This window comes from Lampetra fluviatilis, chromosome 56, assembly GCF_964198595.1.
Source record: "Lampetra fluviatilis chromosome 56, kcLamFluv1.1, whole genome shotgun sequence".
Classification (NCBI taxonomy): Eukaryota; Metazoa; Chordata; class Hyperoartia; order Petromyzontiformes; family Petromyzontidae; genus Lampetra; species Lampetra fluviatilis.
This window is the reverse complement of record NC_136330.1, coordinates 4,553,072-4,578,075: the sequence shown is the minus strand read 5'-3', so window position 1 is coordinate 4,578,075 and position 25,004 is coordinate 4,553,072. Positions and strand designations below refer to the sequence as shown.

Below are 25,004 nucleotides of genomic sequence, written 5' to 3'. Positions count from 1 at the left end.
CACCATAAATTAACACTAAAGCAGTCATTGACTCGCAACAACTTGCAATCATAAGTGACAGTTAATTACGGGTAAAATAAATGAAAATGGGGTATGCCGATAGCATAAATGAGATGTGATATAGCAAATCTGACATCAGATTTGGAATCAGCACCCTGAAATTAGTCTAAAACAGCTGCAAAAGTCCAGGCCAGAAGAAAATGTTTTTTTTTTTTGACCAGTGTTATGCCTTGCTATGTTCATCGAAATTTGAATTTTACCTCGCGTTCGACACGCCGCTATTCGTTTTCATGAACCCGAGTAGTCCCTTCGGCTACTTGGGCCCCCCCACCCAAGCCTTTGCTCGACTCGCCAATGGCTGGCGGCACCCGCAGCATGCGGAGTGAGCGTGCGCTGCCAAGCGCCAAGCGTGGTTTTTCGTCAGTTCAAACTCATGACACCTTCAAACCCGTCTCGTGTGCTCGAAACCTTCGGGGCACAACAAACCCAAGATAGAGTTTATTGCTTGGGCCGGTGAGGCTTGAAGATGAGAAATATTAAGAATTCTGGATGTGCCCCCCCTCTCCCGCCTCCCCCTCCCCATCCCCTTGTATCCTACGAATCCTTCCCTCCCCATAAAACCTCTCACAATTCCGCTCACAAGTCCCCACCTTGCAGTTTGCGGTGTCTCTCTCCCCGTGGTCGCGTGGATTTTTTCCTCCGGGCACTCCGGTTTTTCCGTCCACATTTAGAAAACACGCGTCGAGACCGTTTTGATTATTTCGCTGCAATAAATGTTCGAGTGGCGGGCAACTTTGTTGAGCTATCATTTGTGGCCAGGTCGTTTCTGAAAAATAAATAATACCTCAGTGGGCTTTGCCTTGTAGGACGGGGATGGTTAAGTTTAATTTGTTTAACACGTAGGCTTTCGCGACCAATATTATTCATAATCAACGTTTTTGGGTTTAGATCGCGTTATTTGTAAATGTGTCGTAACCCTCCAATGTTGTGGTTTCACGCTTCAACACACCGGTGGGCTGAAGCAGTGAACTATTTGTCTTTTGTCAACGTGACACTTTTTTACTGATTGGCCGTGTCGGGTGGTGGAGGGTTATGACACATTTATAAATAACGCGATCTAAACCCAAAAACGTTGATTATGAATTAGTTTAATTTGTTTGAATTTGGGTGATTTGTTCACCTTCCTTGTACCTTATATCACGATCGTGTTTTTGTGCTGTTTGTTGTTGCAACGTTCTTATTCGCCCAGACTGGACATCCTGTGAAAAAGAGCCTTAGAGCTCTCGGATACCTCCGGTATAAATAAATATCATGATTTTAGATGTGGCGGTGAGCCCAATATCAAATCCCCTCCCCCCCCTTCCTTAAACCCAGGGGGGGCCAATGACCCCTTGGCGTTTGTCCGCGGAGTTTCTGCACCACATCACCACCCCACCTCCTCTCACTGCGTGGTCACGGTTCGTGCTGAGTTACAACAGAGACAATAAAACAACAAGATACAGAGCTCTCCACAAGAGGTTCCTTTTTCTCTCTATCTCTCTCTCTTTGGGTTAGATCGCGTAAACAAACAAGTGTCGACGCTTTTATATTTGTGCGATCGAACCCCAAAAAGAAAAAAACGCTGGATATAGGTCACGAAAGCCTACAGGTGTTAAACCAAAAAACTGTTGTGGATGTGAAATAGAAAGTTGTCCATGATAAGTAATTTTTTTCTTGAGTTAGATGGCGCAAATATAAATGTCGACTCATATTCGCGCAATCCAACCCCCCCCTCTATTATGGAAAATATTGGTCGCGAAAGCCTGCTACATGTTAAAACCAAAAAATGGTTGTGGATGTGATATTTTCACCATTTCAAGACCTCTCCCCCTCCCCCCTCTTCCTTCCCCCCCCTCCTCCTCCAGCTCCCCTCTATCCCGTGCAGCGATATTCCCAAAGCGTGCGCCCGCGCTTTGTTCACGTGCGTTGTCCAACACCCGCGCCGTAAGGAGGGCGGACAGCTCGCAAGGCCACGGGTGAAGGACACGTTCCAAACGTACAAACGATCGTTTAATCAATTGCAGGAGAGGAACGATTCACCCCCTAATGACGCCCCCCACCACCCTCCCCTCCTCTCCCCGGGAAATCGTTAACGAACCGTCACGACTTTTGGGATGCCATACAAAATCTAGTGGACATCTGTGAAAAATGGGCTTATAGCAGGCTCATCGGATTCCTCCAGCGTAAGTAAAGATTATGATTCGAAAAAAAAAACAAATCCCAAGCAAACGATCGATTCCTTTCGTCTCGACGGTGGCAGGGAGAGGGGGAAGGAGACGTAGACCCCCCCCCTTCCGCCCCCCTTATCCACTGCTGGATGAAGACCCCCACCACCCCACCCACCCCCCTCCCGAGGAGCCGTCGGCATCTCTCACGGTCACGGCGCAGAGGTCGCAACCGGGCACCCGATACCCGTACCCTACCCGATACCCGGCTACCCGTACCCGGCCGGGTACGGGTACCCGTTTGCGACCCTGGTGCGGCCGGGTACGGGTACGGGTAGACCGTGAGTCACTGGTGAGTCACCGTTTGTCACTCATTTCCCAACGTCTTGTCTCTTCTCACAATTCAAGTTCCTAGAATCAACCCACCCGCACCTGCAACATGGCTTCATCCCAGAGGTCGCAATCGGGTACCCGATACCCGTACCCTACCCGTACCCGGCCAGGTACGAGTAGGGTACGGCCGGGTACGGGTACCCGTTTGCGACCCTGGTGCGGCCGGGTACGGGTAAAGAATCAAAACCCGTTTACGACCTCTGGTCACGGCGCCACAGTTCCCGCGCGACAAAGGCGCCGATATCGCCGCCCCCATCGCCACGGAGGACGACGTCCCTGCTGTTTGGATGCCGCTGGCGTCGTTAGTCTCGGCCGCTGCCCGCCGTCGTCCCTTCTGGCCACGACGCGTCCCGCTCACGGGACCAACTTGATTTTTTTTTTTTATCAGCGGTCGGAGCGACCTCTTCCTTTCATTCATTCATGGCGATCGCCCACCACCCCCCCGCCCCGGCACCGACGGATGCTCGTTGTCGTAATCCACTTCGTTGAGCTATCGCTCGTGATTGCCAGGACGCTTCTGAACAAGAAGCTAATCTCGCTCAGTGGGCTTTATCCGGTAAAATTCTAATAGTTTATTTTTTTGTGATTTGTTTGTTTCGCCTACTTTGGACTCCTGACGTGTTTTTGCATTTTTTGTTCTTGTAACTCTCTGACCCGCCCTGACTGGACATCTGTGAAATAGAACTTTGTAGCTCATCAGATTCCTCCTGCAGTATAAATAAATATTCTGTAATATTCCATAAATGTTGTGGATTTGCTCTCCAACACACAACTGGTGGTGCTCAAGTATTAACACTTTTAAATCTAGATTTAAAACCAATTTCTTTAGAACTGCTTTTGGTGTTTAGCTAGGTGTCCTTCCCCCCCCCCCGCATCTCCGATTAGCACGCTTGGCTACATTACGGTGCGAAAGTAGTTCACCATAAATACGTACGTATGTACGGATCAGAAGCACGGACATTGACAAAGGCACGGAGGAGTGGCAGCACACGCCTTGGAAGAAAATCGATCGCGTTTCAAATATCGCACGCGTCCAGCGTTTCATCTCTTCGCAGACGGTCAGAGGGGCGCGGACAGACGGACGACTTAACATCACAGCCAAAGTAGCGCGCCGTACCTTCTTGTTGTATCACGGGTTCGTACGACAGAATATTTTCTTCGGGGCTCCCTGTGGGAAGGAGGGTGGGGGGGGGAAGAAAAACACAAAGATGTAAGCAAAAAGACAAACGGGCGTACGACGACGCGCGCACACACGCGCGCAATGTTTACACACAGCGAAGGGCAAACGCGCCACGAATGCCGAGCTCAAGCGGATACGCTCAACTGCAATCGCCGTAACATTGCCTGGATTATTTTTTTTTGGTACGTTTCTCCCCTGCTGCGGCCGACGGACTAAGTAATCGCGAACACATTACCTGTCAACACCTGACCTTATCACAGACCAATTGAGACCTTATCGGTCACCCCGTGCCCCTTATACATCTCAACGTTCATCTGACAAAGTCCCATCACAAGGAGAGACACACAAACAAATAGACATTTTCTTTGCCCATATTGAAACGGCTGCACGCCGTATGGACTTGAAAACTCAATTTCCCTCCACAACAATACAGGTAAACCGTATGGGTTGGCAGGTATCCGACTATACTACGATACACTACACTATAAAATTGGCCCGAATTGAAACGGCTGTACGCCGTATGGACCTGAAATCTCAGTTTCCCTGTACAAGAATACGGGGTATAAACCGTGTGGGTTTACAGCTATGCGAACAATTGTTTGCCGCAACAACGCGGACCAAGCGCGGCTTTCAGCCAAATCGTTCGCTACGCTTTTTTGATCGGTTGCAAAGGGGGCAAACGTGCGCGCGCGTACAAAGCCACGCGCCACCGACTTACTAGCGCCTTTTCTCACGCTTAAAAGGGCCGAACGCCCACACCTCGCGTGTTTTTTGTTTGTTTTCTGCACGGCTCGTGATTTCACGTTGCGAGCGTTCGCGCCCCCCACGACCCGCCGCCTCTCTTCTTAACGTCCACACAAATTAATGCAAGTAATTATTCCCGAGACAAAAAATAAATAAACACAATAGCAAATTGGCCCGGGCGGTGGGAGGGGGGGGGCGGGCTCGCGAGCGTGGGCACATGAGATGATTACTGGACATCTGTGAAAAAGAGAATCACATCTCATTGGATTTCTCCAGGATAAATAAGGATTCTGATTTCCGATGGACGGCAGTGGCAGTGCACCAGAGGTCGCAACCGGGTACCCGATACCCGGCCACCCGTACCCGGGTACCCGATACCCGTACCCTACCCGATACCCGGCTACCCGTACCCGGGTACCCGTACCCGGGTACGGGTACGGATAGACCGTGAGTCACTGGTGAGTCACCGTTTGTCACTCATTTCCCAACGTCTTGTCTCTTCTCACAATTCAAGTTCCTAGAATCAACCCACCCGCGCCTGCAACATGGCTTCATTCCAGAGGTCGCAATCAGGTACCCGATACCCGTCCCCGGCCGGGTACGGGTAGGGTACGGCCGGGTACGGGTACCTGTTTGCGACCCTGGTGCGGCCGGGTACGGGTAAGGAATCAAAACCCGTTTGCGACCTCTGCAGTGCACCCTCCCCCCCCCCCCAACTAGACAGTACTAAACTAAACTATTTTTATTCTGCCAGGCAAGGACAACTCGGCTCGTACCAGCAGGTGGACAGAGGCAGTGGGGGTCAGGCAGGGACTTGAGAAACTTCCGCCTTCATTTAAAACGGCCTCGCCGGGAGATCAGAGCGGTGTGCTTGTGCTCACCGTAACACCACAGCGGTTACTAGCCCCCCCCCCCCCCAACAGGAGAAGCAAGCGCCACCACGGATAGGTCAAGCAACCTTCTTGTCTCCCACTGCCACCGCTTAACCCAAGAGAGAAAACAAACCAACTTGGAATCGCACCGTGGCACTAAGCCTCGCTTCTCTCGGTCTCTCTTTCTTTCGCGAGCGATCCAAAGCCTCCGCGATTTCTCACAAATTTACTCATGCGCGTGCGCGCCCCATCGCCGCTGGCTGACGGCACTATCCTCAGCAGGTGATTTGAAAGGCTTGGTTGGGGTGGTGTGGAGGGGCGGTTACAAAGGGAACCTTCTCACCGCCCCCCCAGCACCCCTCCAAGGGCACTACAACGGAGTCAGCGATGATCACCCGGAGGAGGCGGGGGGGGATGAGATTTCAGGAGGCCGCGTTTATTTCTTTATTTATCTTTTTTTTTTCCCTCCGGACGAGGGCATCGCAGGCCAGAAGCAATCGAAAAGTAACGTAATAGCAGCAAAAAAATAAATATAGCCCGCCCGTCGTCTATGGAAGGTAACGATTTACCTCGCAAAAAAATAAAACAATTATAGGGAGAGGAAGAAAAAAAAACCTAAATAGAAATCGATGAAAAAAATATAATAAAATGAAATGATCTCCGAAGGACAGCGGGGAAAATGACGAGACAGGGATGAGATTGGATGGACCGCTGCAGCCAAATGCTGGCCCATTAAATAAATCTCTGGTGTGTGTTTTTTTGTTTTGGGGGGGGTTGCTCACTCATAATATTGCCTGAGATTGGGTCTAAGTGCCCTGGCTGAAAATCTCAACAATTTTAGCACCGAAATAAGCTTGCTCTGCCTTTCCAGATTGCCCATCGAGGTTAATAAGCGCCCGATTAAATCAACATTCCTTTATTTCAGCGCACGGTATACGATTTTGTAAAAATGCTTGATTTTTTTTTATCGAGAAACATTTTCCCATTTAAACAATTACTTTTGTTTTTATATCGGAATAGACCCAGAAATGATTTATGTTGTTGTAAAATTAGCCAATCAGTTACGTTAAATATCTTTAAAGAGTTATATCTTCCCTTAGTTTGTAATGTAAATTAGTGTGAGGTAACAGGACATTTCCCTCACAGGGATTTATGCAACGGATTACATGTCCTCCCTGTTGTAAAATCTTAATAGGCAAAAGGCAAAGATCCCCCATATCAACCTTATGGCGGTACACCTCTGACATCTGTGATGCAGTCATTCTTAGTCTGTTGATGGTCGACGATGCGTCAATCGACTCATCTCGACGAGCTGTACACGATGCGCTATTCAAAGTTGAATTTTTCGATAGCGGATTTTTAATGCTAATGTTTGGCGTTTCGACATCGCGAAGTAGCACTGATTTCGGATTGATTGGTACCCCAGTCGCAGGGTTAAGTACACCCCTGTCCCAGAAATAAAATATTTAATTGCCTCGGCCATTTTATAAGGATCATTTAGCCTTAACAGATTGTTGGGACAAGTGCTGTTAGCGAGCACCTATGAAGGCCGGCACGGCCCACGAGGGAGTAGTTGACCAGCACCACGCCCAACCGCCTTTGTCTCCACAGTGGCGATGTTTTACACACTGCACCAGGTACTCATTTGAGGCCGAGTCGACCTAGGGGAAGCCCAGGACCTGTTGAAATATACGCCACTGTGGTTGGTCGTGAGAGGGAATCGAACACGGGTCGCCGGGCTTTGCGCTAACCGCTCCCCACATTCTTAACGGTTGCCGACAGACACCAGAATCCCCCAAAGATTAAACGGGAAACCCAAATAAACCCACACGATGCTTCGAGTGCTGCTCGTGTTTACCCTTTCCAGCGGCCGAAATGCGCGAGAAGCGATTCTTCAGCGAGCATGAAAAGAATGTTGTTTTTTTTCCCTGATGAGGCCAGTTTAGTTGCTTTGCAGCAAGGCTCCACACCAAAGCGCATCGTAAAAAAACGAGAGCTTTATTCAGTAAGTGTACGTCGCGAAATCTAAAGCCGTCGTGAAAAATAGTCCCCCCCCCCCATGTTCTACATTTGTTCATCATCGTCGTCATCGTCGTCGTCATCGTCGTCATCATCGTCGTCGTCATCGTCGTCGTCATCATCATCATCATCGTCATCATCGTCATCGTCGTCATCGTCATCATCGTCGTCGTCATCATCGTCATCATCATCGTCGTCATCATCATCGTCATCATCGTCGTCATCATCGTCGTCATCGTCGTCATCATCATCATCATCGTCGTCATCGTCGTCATCGTCGTCATCGTCGTCAGCAGCCTTGGCCAATCTACTGCTGGATGAAGGCCTCTATCTCTGTTTCCTCCTCGTAAGCCGCCACCATATCCACGATTCCGCGATGGATTAATCCACCCGGCACCGGCATTTATTGTGAGCACAATGTTTTCGAAGAAGTCTGTGTTCGAAAGCAAATATGACGATGCAGGAAAGAAAAACCGATAACCGCTGTAAGACAATCGTGGATATGAAAACACGAACGGGTGTCACATGTAATGATCCTTTAAGTCGTAAAGTTGTATTTATTTATTAACTAACAATTTTATTGCCTGGGAGTTAGCCCAGGAATTAAAATTGTGTATTTTTTTAATGTGGCTGTGCCCTTGAAGAGAAATAAAAAAAAAATACTTTTAAAACAACAGGGAGGGGGGCGGGTTAATTTTAAGAGGGGCTAAAATAATGACCGGGCAAGTCTCTCAACGTTTATTGATATTTTGTAACAAAAACAATGAACAACAAACAATGCACTTTTGTCACGCTCACAAACAACAAATGCACAAACATCCATCGATTTTGTCAAAACAGTTTAAAAGAGTTCTGCAATGGACAACGGCTGCGTTATAATTTGGTGAAACTTTTTTTTTTGACACTTAAAAAAAAACACTAAATCATTGGTCACGCTTCATTGTATTTTTTCTTGTTTACTACATTTAATTAATTCCTGACTTAACAACAAAAAATGCCAACTGGAAGCCTGTTTGCCAACATGCTCCCTGGACAGAAGCTACTCTGCGGGATATGGAACTGCCTCCCCGATTAAACACATTGCAGGCAAAAATCACCGATTCTAGTCCTCAGGCCTTCAAATGCCGAGCACACACAATGGAACAACCCCGAGCCTCGCCACACGCCTTGATGGGACCGAGTCTCTAAGCTGCAGTGAACCCAATGATTATGCCGATTCGATATACTGGTGTCTGATATGGCTGTTGTTCACGATTGCACCCAATTACTGGCGAAACGTCGTACTCAGATTGTAAATGTTGTGGCTTGGCTCTCCAAGGCACAGGCGTGCTGTACTAGTATATTACACTATACACTACACTATACACTACTATACACTACACTACTATACTATACACTACACTACTATACTATACACTATACTATACTATACACTACACTATACACTACACTATACACTACTATACACTACACTATACACTACACTATACACTAGTGCTGTACTAGTGACGAATTGGCCACGTTCTGTTCACGTGACAACCCTTACTAGTTGGCTGTGTCGGGTGGTGGCGGGTTTTAACGACATAGACGCATTTACGTGATCTAACCCCCAAAAAAAACCTCTATTATGAATAATAACAACAACAAACAACATCACAATAGCAGAAATCAAGATGAGAAATCAAACTTACTCAAATGGTTTTCATTACCGCTGGGAGGAACAGGTGGAACCAGCTCTGTGAAATGAAAGCGCAGGAGACGGATGTGTACACAACGGTGACCAACAAATGGAGGACGCAAACGTGATGGCCGAAAAACACATCGAAAAAACATAATAAACGACGACAACAATTACCGAGATGGAAAATTGCTTCATCCCCGTCTCTGAGCGTTGAGGACGTGAAAGCAAAGGACCCATTTCATTACATTTCCGTCCCCCTTTCACCGCCTCCCTTCCCCCCTACGATCAATTAGGAATTACACAAAACTACTCATCGACTGCGTTTTTAAACATTTCCACAGCAAGGGCTGCTTTCATCCCGCACTGCGCGTACATCGCTAACTCCTTCCAACGGTGCAGGCAACGTTTTTCCCCGCGTTATCACCTTCTGCCGCGTAGGGGCAGCTGTCCGACTGAGGGTCCCCCACCCTTGGGTTTGAATGCAGCCAAGTATTGAAATAGAATTAGGTGATTATTATCATTATTGTTACGTTTCCATTTAAAGCTTTCGTGACTGCAGGGATTCATATTCTTGGTTCTTTCGGTAAAGTCACGTAGAAGAGAAATAATAAAACAATTAAATATTTTATTTTATTATAATGAAATATTTTTTTTTATTTTTCTCCAGTAAAATAATCCTCACAATAATATTCTTGCTTCTTTCGGTAAAGTCACGTAGAAGGGAAATAATAAAATATGGAATTTTTTATTTAATTATAATAAAAGTATTCTATTATTTCCCTTCTACGTGACTTTACCGAAAGAACCAAGAATATTATCGTGAGGATTATTTTACTGTAGAAAAACCTCTGCCGAGTCTCAAGACTTTTTTTTTCAGACGGTTCCTGCCAAGTTTTTCGCAGTAGGGGGCGATGATCGCTGCTGTGGGTGCACACACGTGATCCCGATTGAGTAGCTTGCCGTGTCGTTTTTCAAACCCGAGTAAAATATGAACCGTGACGCATTGGCAACGCCACAGCCCACTCTCACGTGACCCTCAACGTCCGGCGCCGTAGTCCAGCGTCGTCACGGCTAACACGCACCGCGGGAATAACCGGGGAGGCCGCTAGTTTTCGAACCGTGAGCCGTGAAATCGCGCTACGGCTAAGGGCCACGCAAAGCGCCCTACGAAAGGTGGCGTAGAGGCATTGAAGCGCCCCACGCAGGACGCAAACTCGTAGAAATAACTTCCATATTATGCAAGACCGGGGATTGAACCAGGATGGTGCGGCTGACTCGGCGGGTCACAAGGCAAAGCTGACCATAAAAACCACCAATGCCACCGCCGCCGCCGCCACCGCAGCGACACGACCATCTGGCGGCAAAAAGCCGGCGGAGAAAGTTGGCATTTTTTAAAAAATCGGTTCGGTGATGGTCGTTTACTCCAGAATAAAATGAAAATTACAACTACCCAAAACAAAATGTGCGCCACGTGCCGATTTTTTTCGACAACGCGACCCAAATGCTGCCCCCCCCCCCCCCTCGGTCAGAACAACCCCCGTTTAGACGGAAAACATTTATCCCCGCGCACAAATTGTTCCGTCAACAAGCGTCAGGCGGTAATGGACGGGGGGGAGGGGCGGGGAGAGCGAAGTGACGGCAGAAAAATGTAATGGGACGCTTTGCAAGCGTAATAATTTAAGAGGGCCCCGCACACCTCTGAGAAAAGTGGATCGCAAATTGTCGCCGTAGTAATGAAGGCAGAGGTGAAGCGGCGGCCCTGCACAATTGCCTCGAACGTTGGCCTACTCTTCCACACTGGCCACGTGTCTCGGAAGGATGCGGGAGTAACCCCCACACACTTGACCCCCACCCCCGCATGCGGACCTGCCTATCGTAAACACCTTTAACGTGGCGTATCCATTTTAGCCGGGCCGAGCGGGCCGAGAGGTGTGGGAGAGATTCAAGAAACTTGCCTCCTCGTTTCAACTGCCGCGCGCCGGCGAGGTCAAAGCGGCGCTCTGCGTTCGGAATCGCGAGAAGAACCGCCGTCAACGGAGCGGGAATAGGGGGTTCGACTCCTCGCAAACCGGGCCCACACGGGCAAGCAGGCTGCGCTACGCCAACTGCGTACGTTCGGTGGCAGTCGCTGCGACGCGGCGCAGCGGTCGGCGGAAATTTCAACCAATCGCTGCGGAGGGTTCGCGGTTCGAATCCAGCGGGCCGCCCTGGTTAAGTCACTGTGGCGTGTGTTAACCGTAGCAGTAGCAATGATACTGTTACTACTCCTACGAGCTGTCTGCTCCACAGCTGACGTTAAAATTCACCGCGCCCCCCCCCCACAGCCCGATGCCATTCCCCGGGAGTGGTGGGGCCACTGCGTGCCGTGGGTGTCAAGAGTCCGAATTTGAAAATGACTCGCAACTTACTCAACTGGGATGATGCATTGAAGATCATGGCACCCCCCTCCCCACCGCCCCCCCCCCCCGTCCCACTACTGGCAGACTTTTGCCCAAGAGGTCACGCTGGTAAATGAGACTCAGTGCAGCTCCAAGGCAGTGGAATGCGTTGGCCTCCGACAATAAGACACATGAGGATCTTTAGAGCTATTTAAATCTCGCCCCGAAAACTCACCCCTTTAAAAATGGCCATTCCCCCCCGTAGTTTTTGGTCGTTGACGCCGTCTCTCTGGTCTCATTTCCCTGCTTTCCATACAACGGGCGCGTTGGGACGCTTGGATGAATTGCGCCTTTACAAATGTAAATAATCATTATTATTACCCCGATGTCTACTGGACATCTGTGGAAAAAGAGCTTTGCAGCTCGTCGGATTCCTCCAATTTTGAATAAACTGCTTATAATTCTGATCCTCGTGTCTCGGGGGGGGACCTCACCTGGTTTTGGTTATACGCACAACGAACTTGCAACCGCGGCTCGGAGCCAGACGTCTAGCTCGCAAAACGGTTTGCCGTTAACACTGAATGCGCACGTACACTTTTTATTTTTTGCCGGTCGTTGCAAACGGATGTGGGGGGCAGAAGCGATTTTAAAACATGTTTTTTTTTTTTGATTCTGCTGCTGCTGTCCCCGGCGTTTTAATATCCTCCGTCTCTCCCTTTGCCTCGTCTTCAAACACTTACTCAGCGTTTTCATTCCATAATCTTCATCGCTGAAGCCCGTCAGCTCCTATACAAGGGGCGGCGGTCCAGATAGCGGGCACCAATGTCGCAACGGAAATTGAAACGATAACGACGACAAGCCACAGAAATAAAATGACGCACAGCAAACAAAAACAAAAAGCACAAAAAATTGCAAAGGAGGTAACAAAAAAAAGGGGAAAAAAAAATAAAACCAAAAAGAGAAATAAAAAACAAAACACCACATGGGAGGAAAGGTCAGTCGATTCACGCAATCGGAGACTGCCCAACGTCGGCCGGAAGTTTACGGTCAAGGCTCCTTTGGGGGTTTGTTTTTTTAAAATACATTTATTTTTAAATCTACATCAATCGGAAGGCAAAAGAAAAAAGGCGACGACGCAACGGTGAAGATTCGATACGCGGACGACGACGCGTTTTGCCGCTCGTTTCGTCGTCGTGTTAATAATTGTTGTTGTTGCTGTTGTGTTGTTTTGCGGGCCTGGGACTACTTCTCCGTAAGTTGAATGCACCCCCGCCTCCCCCCCCACTTCCACCACCTTCCCTTACCACCTCTTGCGCCCCCCCCCCCCCCCGAGGTTGTCCCCCGTCCGGTTTTTCTGTCACCTAAAGCGTCGTTGTTATGGGCCTACGTTGTTATCGTTTTCATAACATCCTACATTTTTTTGTAAACAATACAACAATATTTATTGTTGTTTTTATTATACTTTTTCGCGTTTCCGACCGGTTCTCCCTTCGCTCTGCCGCACAGAGGCTCGCGCCGAGACTCGCCGGGCCGTATCACCTCGCGCGCCCCTCTGCGACCGTCATCCTAACCAAGAACTGCGCCGTGCATCACATCTGTTCACCGTCGCTGGACGCACGTGGAATATCGAGCCCAACGGCCGATTGGGTCGGTCGCTCGCTGCTCAAAAAAAAATCGACTTTTCTTGCTTTCATTCTACGTATCTAAACCTAAATCTAATTGGCGAAACAAAATTACTAAATATGTAAACTATCCACGAGTGGAGGAAAGGGGGGCTGGGAGCGCAGTTTGACCCAGTGCCTCGTGACAATATCTTATAGCCAGCATTTTTTCTTTTTTTTGCCGCGTTAATGACGTTCCCAAACTAAGCCAGACAAGAGTTCGCGTCTTCTCCGGCGGTCGCCACGTACCCATTGGAACGAAGCAAGATTCAACGGGTGGTGCCGACAAGAGCGTATTTTGCGCTCCTGGCAGAGTTTGCTTCCGACACGGAAGCACGCTTCCCGGTCAAGCTCTCCCGGGACGTGTTTCCTGGTTGTACCCGCGCGTGTTTTTTTCGGCACGATTGCTCACATTTTCGCTTCCAGGCGTTGGCAGCAAGCCGTCGTGACGTCACGTCGAGCAGCACGCCGACAGACCGACGGAGAGACGCGCACGCACGCACAGCTAATGCACTAACGCCCCTGACGTTCGCTCGAAAGCTGAACAAAAAAACTTAACCCAGTTATACCTATGGGACTCTTTTGCCAGAGATATAACTGCTTAACCAGAGCTATTCATGCTTTGTGTGCGTGCATTGTCCTTGTACTGTTTGCCTTTTGGTGGCACTTGGTCAAGCACTGGTGAGACTAGGCCATAAAGCAGGCGGTCTCTGGTGTGGGCCAATCAGTTTCAAGGGCAATGCATACATTATGAAGACTGTGTGGTTAATGCACAATAGATGCCTTGTAATAGTAATAGGTGCCTATTTAGTGTTTGAACATTTACACCTCCTGCAATTATTTATGCCAAAGTTTTTTTTTTATCATTCTCTATCTTGAAGACGCTTCAGGCGTGCGGAGTGAAACGTCGGACGTCCTGCCCAACAACCCGCGGTAAACGACGACCCCCAAAACGCGTCGGGGGTCGTGTCGAGCTCGCCGATTGTTCAGCAATTTTTTCCAACGAAATTTCTGACACAGGAATTCGTGGGTTCCATCCCGGACCCCGAACATGCCCGTTTGTATATTTATATATTTGGAGTCAGCGTGCTCTCTCTCTCTCTCTCCCCCCGTAGTGGCCGCGTGGATTTTTCTCCGGGTTCCTCCGGTTTTGACCTCCTCCACACATTCATAAACGTGCTTTTAGATTGTTTGGTCGCTGCTCTAAATTATGAATTACCACGCGTGACGACGGTATCAGCCTCTAGCGATGAGCTATCACGTGTGTGGCCAGGTCGCCTCCGAAATAGATCTTATAGGTCGGTGGGCCTCTACCTGGTAAGTACACATACGGTAACTTCTTTCGCACCATGTGTAACCAACTCAGTTTGGCAAACGTTTCGCCGCTCGCGAATTACCGTGAATTCCGAGGCCGCCAAACCTTCGCCAAACTCGGTCACGGTGGAGAACACTGTCGATCCGGTTTAGGGTGGTTATGTTTGCGCGTGTTTTGACGTTTGCGTGTTAAGTGGATAACGGCGACTGCTGCGGGTATATACACAGCGGGAGAGGGATCATTTGGCACTGCTAGACACCGCTGCGATCCCAACTGTCTATTCTTATCGTTGACGTCTCGTTTGTTTGCCCATGAAAGGTCTTGCCGAGTCTCAAGACTCTCTTAGAAAGGTCTCGTCAGAAGGGCGGATAGTCGCTACGCGGAATTCCAACCCGTGACTTGGATCGCATGACCCAATTTGACTTCTATGATCCACGTGGGCCATCGGCGGACAAATGTTGGCCCGAAAAAGACGAATTTGCTCCACATCTCTTCTGGGCCGCTTTCCATTTTGTCACTCCGCTGCTGGATGTGGGGGGGGGGGGCTCATCCCCCCACACCACGTGGGCCGTGAGGGATCGTGGTTGGGGCGTGCGTTGCTTACACAACCCCCCATCCCCCCCCCACCTCTTTGTACCGTGATGGCCATATACGGTGATAAACCACCGTCCTCAAAAAAAGCCTCCGTGTCTCGCTCCGCTGGCGAAGGGGACGTCGTAATATGCACAAGCGATCGTTACGCCAGCGATCCTTGCACCAACCCCCTTCTCTCTCAGTCTCTCGTTGTGTCTCGCGCATCGCGGGACCGGCTCATCCCATTCATAACGATTTCCGAGTTACGAACCAAAAGAGAGCCGGTCGGAGTGAACATATTAAGAGGTTTTTTTGTCGTTGTCCATTTTTGTACAGGGGCTCACAACACCATAGCCGCCAATATCGCAGCAACTCTTGAACAAGGATTAAAAAAAAACGGCTATGGCTTTTTGTTCAAGAGCTTTCAAAGGATGAAGGACAAGCTATTTCGGCACGTTTGTTTCCCGCTTAGCGCTGTACGCCGCGAACATTGACGGCTCCAATTGTGTCAGCTCTAGTCCGTCTGCGCCTCTCGAAAACAACGGGAAGAGGCGAGGGTCGCGTTAACTAAACAATAATACTCATAACTCTCGTAAAGATGGTCCTGCACGAACGATACTTTGTTTGTATAAAAAAAACCCAGCGCTGCTTAAAAAGATTCACCCTTGGCGTCCACCTCCCCCAGGCCCTACCGAACGTGGCACCCCCTCTCGCACCCCCCCCCCCCGCCCCCCGCAGTCAGAGCCACTATCGGAGGCCCGTGGTCTCGTCGCCGGCCCTCACGGACGTTGCTGCTCCCTGCGCCAACTGGACACCCACCGTTACCGGCGAAACGCTACCCGGGGGGCGGGCGGGGGTGGATCAAAAAGCCGCCTTTTGTAAAGCGTTACAGGATCCGTGCGTGCGCCATTCTTATTTTTCCTTCCTTGTCGGCTTTTAAATAATTAATGATAATATTTTTTTGGGGGGGTGGGGGAAAACAGTCGAGAGAAGCCTCTTGACCGTAAAGAACCGACCGGACGGTGGGCAGCACGGACACGCAGCCCTCCGTCGCGCCAACGCGCCCGCCCGCCCGCCGGACTCGGGCGTTACTTACGTTCCGTCTCTACAGTTTCCTGATCGCTTGGCGCCTTCGTCTTGTGGAAGGGGAATTTTCGCGAAAAGATGAAGCTCTTTTTACGTTTGTCATTGAACGAGTGCTGGACAGGGAGGGGGACAAGGGAGGAGGAGGGGGAGGGAGGGGAGGGAGGAGGAGGGGATATCGGGCAAAGCGGGGAGATGGGTCGGGGGTTGGGGGAGAGGGGAAAGGGGGGAGGGAGGATGAAACAGGGATATCTTAACATGCTCCACAAACAAGCCCTGTGTAAGCTGCGAGCAGGACAACTGCCTGCTTTATTTAATTGGGGGAAATCGTATTCATGATAATAATAATAATAACTGCTTTAATACAGCGTGCAATTGTGTAGCCCTGCAATTGCTTGCTCAAGCCTCTACCGGTAGGAAGGCCTCTGCTGGACGTTGCTCTATCCCAGTGTTCGTCACTCATTTTCAGAGGAAAGGGGGGGGGGGGGGCGCCAATTTCGCCGATAACACATCATCAGTGTGTGCGAGGGCCCACCACACCATTTGAAACACCATTGCGGGTTTGTGACCAGCACGATGATGATGAATGGCGGGGGGGGGGGGGAGCCTCGCTAAAGGCCACCGGGGGCCCGCCAATGGCCCCCGCGGGTCTTGCTAATGAAAGGCCGCTCCCACAGGGGCGCTCACTCCATGCAGGGGCGCTCACTCAATTACTGGAATTTTTGCGTTTTTTTTCCTGTATTTTCAGTTTGCACAGTCACTTTAAGATGTTTTCTTGTTCATGTTTTTGTTTGTTGCGGTTGTACCCGATTCAAGGGCTATACCTAATAAATAAACTTGAACTTGATGCGATTTGGCCTACTCTTGGGGAAAAAAGAAAAGAGGAGGCAGTGCCCGCGCTTTAACCCGCCGCACGCGACCTGCCGATCGGCTCGCCGTGGTGTGACCCGCTGCTGGGCATCGGAGATGAGAATATTTAATTCCTCCGGTCTAAATAAATATTCCGATTCTGAAGCCGATGCCTGGTGGGCAGAGGCGTTGGTGGTGGTGGCTGGGGGAGATTTAAGAAACTCGCCACCCTTTGTTTCAACTGCCGTGCCGGGAGATGGAACCCGGTGAGCTCCGAATTGCAAGCCCAGGTGTGTGCCGGCTACCTACGGCACAGGTGTTAATGCGAGCGAGAGGTCTTCCATCAAATTCCATTCAACTGTGCATTTCGTTTTGGCCACTGGCAAGAAATCGTGGAGCGGCCAGAGGAGACGGCCAACGCGTAACGAGCGGGAACAACAACCAAAAGCCTCCGCACACATGGATTCGAGAATCCGTTGATTTTTTTTGGCGTGAAAGGAAATTGGAGCGACTGGAGAAAACCCACGTGCAGGAGGGGACATTCATCATGAGCGTGTTCTCTCCTTGCGGGAGTGACTGAAGTAGTAAAAAAATAATAACCCACCCCCCCCTACCACCTCGCCCCTCTAGTACCCGAATAGCGCTGGTAATATGCTTGCAGCGGAGGATTAATATCGATGTTGATGGGTTGTTTCCGAGCAATAGGCCTCACGCGGCTGCAGCTGCCTTGATTTCGCAGGGAGGGCTACCTTCGTTTAATTTATACTGTTAAGTATTGCGATGACCTTTTTAGCGGGGGCGAATTCTTCCTAAAAAAATTAATTAAATTCATGAAAGGCCCTACAAATTGGAAGTCACCTGGCCGGATATCCCCACCCCTGTTCTAAACTAAACTAAGGTTTGCGCTTGTGCGACTGATTAATCATAGTAATCATTGTGACTATTACGTAACAGCTGCTAAAGGGAAAGGACAAGAGATGGTCTTAGAGGCATAATCAATCGTTTTATTAAGAGGGGGGAAAAAGTGGTGGATTTGCGGAGAACTTAACGTTGCGAAATTTCCTGAGCGGCCAATGGGAGAGCGGGTGAGGGCGGCCAGGGGAGAGCGGTGCAGCAAGCGGGTTCACGACCCCTCTGTGCAGTGCTTCGAGCGTCATATCCACTCACAGAGCAAGGGGTGGGTTTTCTCCGGGCTCTCTCTCTCTCTCTCTCAACCACATTTTCAAAATACGATTTGTAACTCTGATCCTTGACCCGCGTGCGAAAAACAGTTAAATGTTAACGTGCCATTTTACTGAGGGACGACTGTGTGTGTTGGACTTGGTGTGGTCTGGGACTATTGTTGTTGTTGTTTGATTTTTACTGCGTTGCCCCCAAGCTTACATCTGGTGTTGACAAATCGTACCCGTGTACTTTATTTGCGTTCATTTGTTTTTTTTTGTGACTTTGCTTAAATGTATCCGTCTCCATTTTGCACTCCGCGTCCCCAACGGCCACGTGTGAAAACGAGCTTTGTAGCTCATCGGATTCCTCCAGCATAAATACATATTCAGATTCTGGAACTCGATTGGACACAACAATGGCAAGTGTAGCAGTAGGCCCTCACCCCGCTCCCCCCCCCCACCCACTGAAACAGGAGATTTCGAGACTCATTGAGATTTTCTCCTAGGCAAAACGTGCACTTTTTGTGTTTTTTTCTTACTTATTTTAAACGCGTGTTGTTGTTGTTGTTGTTGTTTTTTTAATTACAATTCTACGGTTGGCACTTACACAGGGGCTGTTTGCTTCAATGGACATTCGCTCGTTGAGCACATGCAGTCGGGGCGATTCAAAAAGCGAGCACACGTAACGATCAAAGAAAATCAACGGTAACAGAAAGAAAAAAAAATCGAAAAATATGAAAACAAATGCGGAGCAATTATGGAATTCAATGATGTCGTTATCTGTAAACAAATAAAATAAACGGGTAGATAAAATACAACGTTTTTTTTTCAGTGTTCCAGAATGTACCATATGCCATATCGCTAGATAAAAGACTCCGATACAGCACACCGCATATCAATATTATCTTGTCGCAAAGTCTAAATACGGTCGAATGAGTGTGGGGAAGGTTAACCTCCATTAGATGCAATTAAAACTCGGTTCTGAAAAATTCCACATTCACGTGGCAGGGACCAGTATGTTCGAGAGGACAGATATTTTTTGATTTAAAGCTTTCGTGACTGCAGGGATTCATATTCTTGGTACTTTCGGTAAAGCCACGTAGAAGGGAAATAATAAAATAAAATAATATAAATATAAAATATAAAAATTCTCACGACGTTTTGACTGCAACACAAGCAATCATCATCAGGTGTGAAATCCAAGAGAATTTTCTTGCTGTGGATTTCACACCTGATGATGATTGCTTGTGTTGCAGTCGTGAGAATTTGTATTGTTTTATATTTATATTGCTTCCCTTCTACGTGACTTTACCGAAAGAACCAAGATTAGGACAGTTATTGTTAACTTCGCACAAAGTGGAAGCTATTTTATCCACTTTAAAGAGGATGATGGGCCGAGGCATACCCCAAGCGGGAATCGAATTTACTGTGCGGTGGGTGCTTGAACCTCAGCACGACACGGCCAAATGAACACCCCAATAGGCTAGAGCAGGGGTCGGCAACCTACGGCTCCGGAGCCGCATGCGGCTCTTTACGGGCTGCTTCTTGACGATATGTACGTATGTATAGTATGTACTCAGATGCATTGCGGCTCTTGAAATACTGAATTTTGTACCGAATTGGAAAGAAATGGCTCTTCTTGTTATTTTGGTTGCCGACCCCTGGGCTAGAGTGTGTATAAAAATATAACCTTCATCAAATCCACTGCTGGATGAAGGTCTTGCCTCACCGTGTCAGAAAAGGGGGGGGGGGGGTTATCAAAGCATACTTCACCACGCTGGTCAGTACGGGTCAGGTGAAGATGTTGGGGGCACGCAGGACCAGTAGCTCAGATATCACACGCCACTGATGTGACCCGTGGCCAGACGGTGAACTGCGATGGCCGAATTAACAGCAGAGCGCGCGCTGACCACTAACGCTACCACGACACCCTTCAATTATTATTCCGATTTATGTCCAGCACAATCCGGTTGTCCAATTGGACAATAATTATTACGACGTATAATGCCATCGAGTTGAGTTATATGCGAGTTACTTTACGGAATTAAAATCTCGCGGCTGGGCAGAAGGAACGCCACGATCCCCTGAGCGAGCGGCAATCAGAAATTTCTCACCACCGTCGCGACATTTCCCGACCCCCCGCCATTGTCAAGCGGTGTGACGCCAAAAGGATATTGCCACGGCAAACCTAAACTCTCGCGTCGACGGCCCCCGTCGCACGCCATTCGTTTTGATGTCACAAAGTAATTAACGCACAGATTTTGAAATTTTAAGCGGCATCATTGCAACACCCTTTTTGTGAATCAACAGCTGCATTAAGGCCCTCCCCCCATTATCTGCACCTGGTCAATGACAGTTGCTCGACCGTACGTCCCAACAAGGGGCGGTGGAGCAACGATTATTGAACTCGGCGACCTGAGTTCAAATCCCAGCCAGGGCTGTATATGTGTATTCGTCAGTGGCGGGTGATATCTGCGTCGGGAGTCGTTCAGCCCCCCCGACATTTCATCGGCGTGCGATGACCCAACGCGGTGAAGTATGGTCAAACGATAACTCCCCAAGACCGACGAGCCATGGGGGAGGGAGGGCCTTCATCTAGTGGGCGCGCTAACCAAGAGCTGTAAACATGATCATGACTTTCTGAGCGTGACTCTGGAAAACTGAAATTGCAAAAATTATTCAGAGCAACCGAGAGTAAAAATAAACAAACAAGAAAAGCTGAAAAATAAACACGCACACAATGCAAAGTTGCCTTGGCATGCCCATGCAGACTCGAGAAGTGAGTAAAGAAAATGTGAAACTTCATAATCAGCAAGCTTAGTCAAGTGCCATGCAAGAGGGAGAGGGGGGGGGGTAACGTGTTGACAGTGTGTGCGCGTGCGCGTGTGTCGTGCGCGTGTTGTGTGCGTTAACGTTAATCAACAACTGGGGCTCAACACCGTTCGTGTCCGCTCGTTAACAGTTGAAAAGTCGCTCGGTGAATTGGGCACCTCCTCCCTTTCTCAAGGTTCATCGATGTCAACGATTCCTACACGCAAGCAGTGCGGGTCTGTGCTACTGTATTGATCGCCAATGGACTACGGATGTACTGTGCGCTGTACTTCTATCGCAACGTGCGCAGCCAACCGTGACAATCGGAGGTGCGGGGAGGAAGGACAACAAACTCAACACAAAAAGGAGTTCTAAAGAAATTCGTTTTCAGTCGAGATGATTTAAAAGTTGCGTGCACGGATTTCTCAACTCCGTCGAGCAGCCGGTAAATGTCGAGGGGATTGTCTCGAAAACCCCGCAGTGGCTTCAGTTGAACAGCAGCACACTAATAAAATCCAAGGAGGTGTGTGACCTAGAAACTAACTAACTGAAATTTTGAGCGGCACCCTATCCCGGATGTTTTGCCTACCGACGGCACGCTTCGCGGATGATAATAATTAACCTCCCGTCCAGCGGCACACGTGGGAACAGAGGAGAGACTTTTTTCTCTTCCCCCCCCCCACCCAAAACTATTTTCGTGTTATCCGACGAGTTGACTAACCCAGACCGATAACCGCCAGAGTAATCAATTATTTACCTAATCAAATCATCTGCCTCCGAAATATTACAATGTCCCCTCCATAGGACAGCCAATATTGATTTCCCACAAAATGGTATGACATTTAGCAGTCCAACAAGGCTGATTGGGCTGAACATCGATGCTCCCCAGACGAGATTTGAACCCGTGACCTTTATGGTATGGCCTACGACAATCAGCCAACCTGGGTTTGCTTTTAACGACTGTCTGATTAATTAGATACGGGAATTTTAAACAAGCAGACAATTTTTTTTATCTACGACGGTAACACCCATTCATTGGTGAAATTCGGCGGGCGCACGCCAATTCAATCCGGGGCTTTGGCTTCCAAGAATAATTTCACGTGAATTTGACGTTACTCCGATATTCGTCTTGAAACGACAGTCTCCCCCCACCCCTGCCGCCCCCACGCTGAGATGTCATTTTAAAGTTTTGCTGTCCGAGACTGACGGGGAGGGGTGGGGGGGGAGGTGGCGAAAAACGCCACGGAGCGACGGCACGGATCGAACCGGATGGCGTCGCCAGGAGCGTGAACAATCACCTCTTGAATTTCGATGTAAAGCTTTCATGACTGCAGGGATTCATCTTCTTGGTTATTTCGGTCAAGTCACGTAGAATGTAGTATTATGTTTTATTTTTATTATTTTATTATCTCCCTTCTACGTGACTTTACCGAAAGAACCAAGAAGATGAATCGCCTCTTGGTTCACGAAAGCACGAAGGCTCCCCCCCCACACCCCCACCGACGCCACCGCCCCCGCCCAGTTCAACTACCACCAAAGCTCACGGTGGCGAGTTTCCGTTCTACCATTTTTTTCGGTGGAGCGGGTGGGGAGGACCACGTCAGATTTGCGTGCCGAATCTACCAGAATCCTCCCGACGTTTGGTGCTTAAATTGATGAACGGCGAGCGACGGAGGAGTGTGGCGTGTGTGTATATATAAAAACATACTAACACGTTTTACAAGAGCGCGGAAATTATGCCACGGATGAGCACGGACTAAAAAAGGCGAATTCCGTTGATTTGTCTTTTACAGTTCGAGATGAAACATGAGAAGGATTGGGTTTAGGTGAGAAAAGTTCTTTGTCGTTGTTTTGTTTTGTTTAAAAGCATTTGAATCTTGCCTACTGAACGGTGGTGGTGCTGAGCCCCAGCTGTTAAAGACTGAAATGTGCGGTGCGTCTCATTCAATGGCAAGCTTCTTTGGTCCTAACTGAGCAGCTTAAGTAAAAAGACAGGTCCACGTCAGGGCTTCCAGCACACACACGTTAAACCAAGAAAGTTTTTTTTTTCTTTCTGTTAGCCAGTCTCACAAATGCGGTGGCATTAGTTTTGACTGTCAGTCACGATTAGTCACTTTGATGCGTTAACGTAGAGTCGCGGGAGGTGAAAGGTCACGGGCAACTTTGTGCAAAGGATGAAGAAATCTTCCATTCGAACAAGATGACAATCTCACACAGGCAATTTACTCATAATCATTCATAATCAACGTTTTAGGGTTAGAGTGCGTTATTTATAAATGTGTCGTAACCCTCCACCACCCGACACGGCCAATCAGCAAAAAAGTGTCACGTTGACAAAAGACAAATAGTTCACTGCTTTAGCTCACCCGTGTGTTGAAGCGTGAAACCACAACATTTACAATTTTTGAGTAGTACGACGTTTCACTGGAAATTGCATCCAGCATCATCGGGCAATTCGCCAGAATGGTGGCCGTGTCGGGTGGTGGAGGGTTACGACACTTTACTCAGTTCGGGTAAATGTTCGTAACCGCAGGTTATATTAGATAAAAAATATCGTTTTGGGTTTTAGCCCCCCGCCAACGGACGAAAATGCACCAAGGGAAATATGTCACGAAGCAAAACAGTTAGAAGAAGAGGAGGCAACAAGGCATTTGTGTCGATAGTCGAACTAAAAAGCCAACGATAAAAACACAATCGTGCCCCGGGAGTTAACGAGATCACGTTAAGAGCGCCAAAAAAGATTTACAACTTGGCGTGTTCCGAACAACCCGCACTTTAATATTTAGCGGGGCTGGCTTATAGACGGGGGGGCCCAAAACCACGCAAAAAAAACAACGCAGCACCTGCAAAGTGTAAACAGCAGCAATTGTTAGCGACGACGTGCAATCAATGTTAAGTGCAAAACACAAAACACAACACAAGCTCACGAAACAAACGAGGCGTTGGACGTTAAAACGTCCCTTACAAAAGTGTCGCGCGTGAGGATGCCTCTCTCTTGCAAAGCAGCCTAATGCTACCGAGCCGACGTCACCAAATTCAACTTGAATTCTCCGTCCCTTTTAGCCGAGGCTTCAGTCGGCGGATTCCCGCGGGCAATTCCCCCATCCCACCCCCGTAGTGCGGTCGAGGAAAGCAGTCAAACTTTTAGAGCACTCGGTCATTCAACGCTTTTGCCCAATCACGCCCACCCCTCAAATGTTATCCGGCTGCCAATCGGTGAACTCGGCAAATGTGTTTTTGTTGTAGACACATCCGTGACTATTTAACTATTATAAGATAGATATATATACAAGGCCAAATTAACAGTTTTGTTCCTCCTCTGTGTCCTGCGGCCTCTCGCAATGTAACTAAACTATCTCAGCCTGCACATTCACTCAGACTCGCGATTCACGTCTTGTCGATGATGGTGCTGATAATGAAGTCGTGATAATGATGGTGACGATGATGATGGTTGGTCACGATGATGATGATGGCTGATAATACTGGTGGTGGTGGTGGTGATGGTGGTGGTGGTGATGATGATGGTAGCGGTGATGGTAAATTTCGATTTAAAGCTTTCGTGACTGCAGGGATTCATATTCTTGGTTCTTTCGGTAAAGTCACGTAGAAGGGAAATAATAAAATAATACAAATAAAACAATTAAATTATCACGACGTTTCGATTGCAACACAAGCAATCGTCATCAGGTGTGAAAACCACAGCAAGACAAAAAACCGCCACTTTTTTCAAAATTTTCTTGCTGTGGTTTTCACACCTGGCGATGGTGATGTTGATGATAACGGTAGTACTGTAGTGGTGATAATGGTGGTGGTGGTGGTGGTGACGATGGCGACAATGCTCCGTCAATAACTTCGTCACGGAATGAACAACAATGCTGAGGTCTGGCATAGGCATGCCCCGTACAACGCTGTCGGGAGAGAAGTGGGCCCCCCCTCTCTCTCTGTCGTCTCTCGCGGCACAGGCCCCCGGGGCCGTCAGCGGCGACTGGGGGGGGAAGCTGCAGCGGTAGCGCGGTGGAAACGACCGCTCGATGAGCCTGGGGGGGTGGGTCCGAGATTTTTATTTTTGCTTGTCGCG

At 48.8% G+C, this 25,004-nt stretch overlaps 1 protein-coding gene across 6 annotated transcripts in view; it reads right to left on the bottom strand.

Moving 5' to 3' along the window:
- Positions 1-25,004, bottom strand: part of LOC144950104 (disks large homolog 2-like) — a 422,604-nt gene that overhangs the window by 16,174 nt on the left and 381,426 nt on the right. For 3 of the 6 annotated variants that reach the window (XM_078880161.1, XM_078880160.1, XM_078880156.1), the window contains 3 exons: positions 16,117-16,219; positions 9,104-9,148; positions 3,715-3,765 (listed from right to left, as the gene is read on the bottom strand). In XM_078880161.1, the coding sequence (XP_078736287.1) occupies positions 3,715-3,765; positions 9,104-9,148; positions 16,117-16,219 (199 nt within the window). Of the gene's footprint in view, positions 1-3,714; positions 3,766-9,103; positions 9,149-12,211; positions 12,258-16,116; positions 16,220-25,004 lie in introns of all 6 variants that reach the window. The other 3 variants (XM_078880158.1, XM_078880157.1, XM_078880159.1) reach the window with 3 other exon arrangements.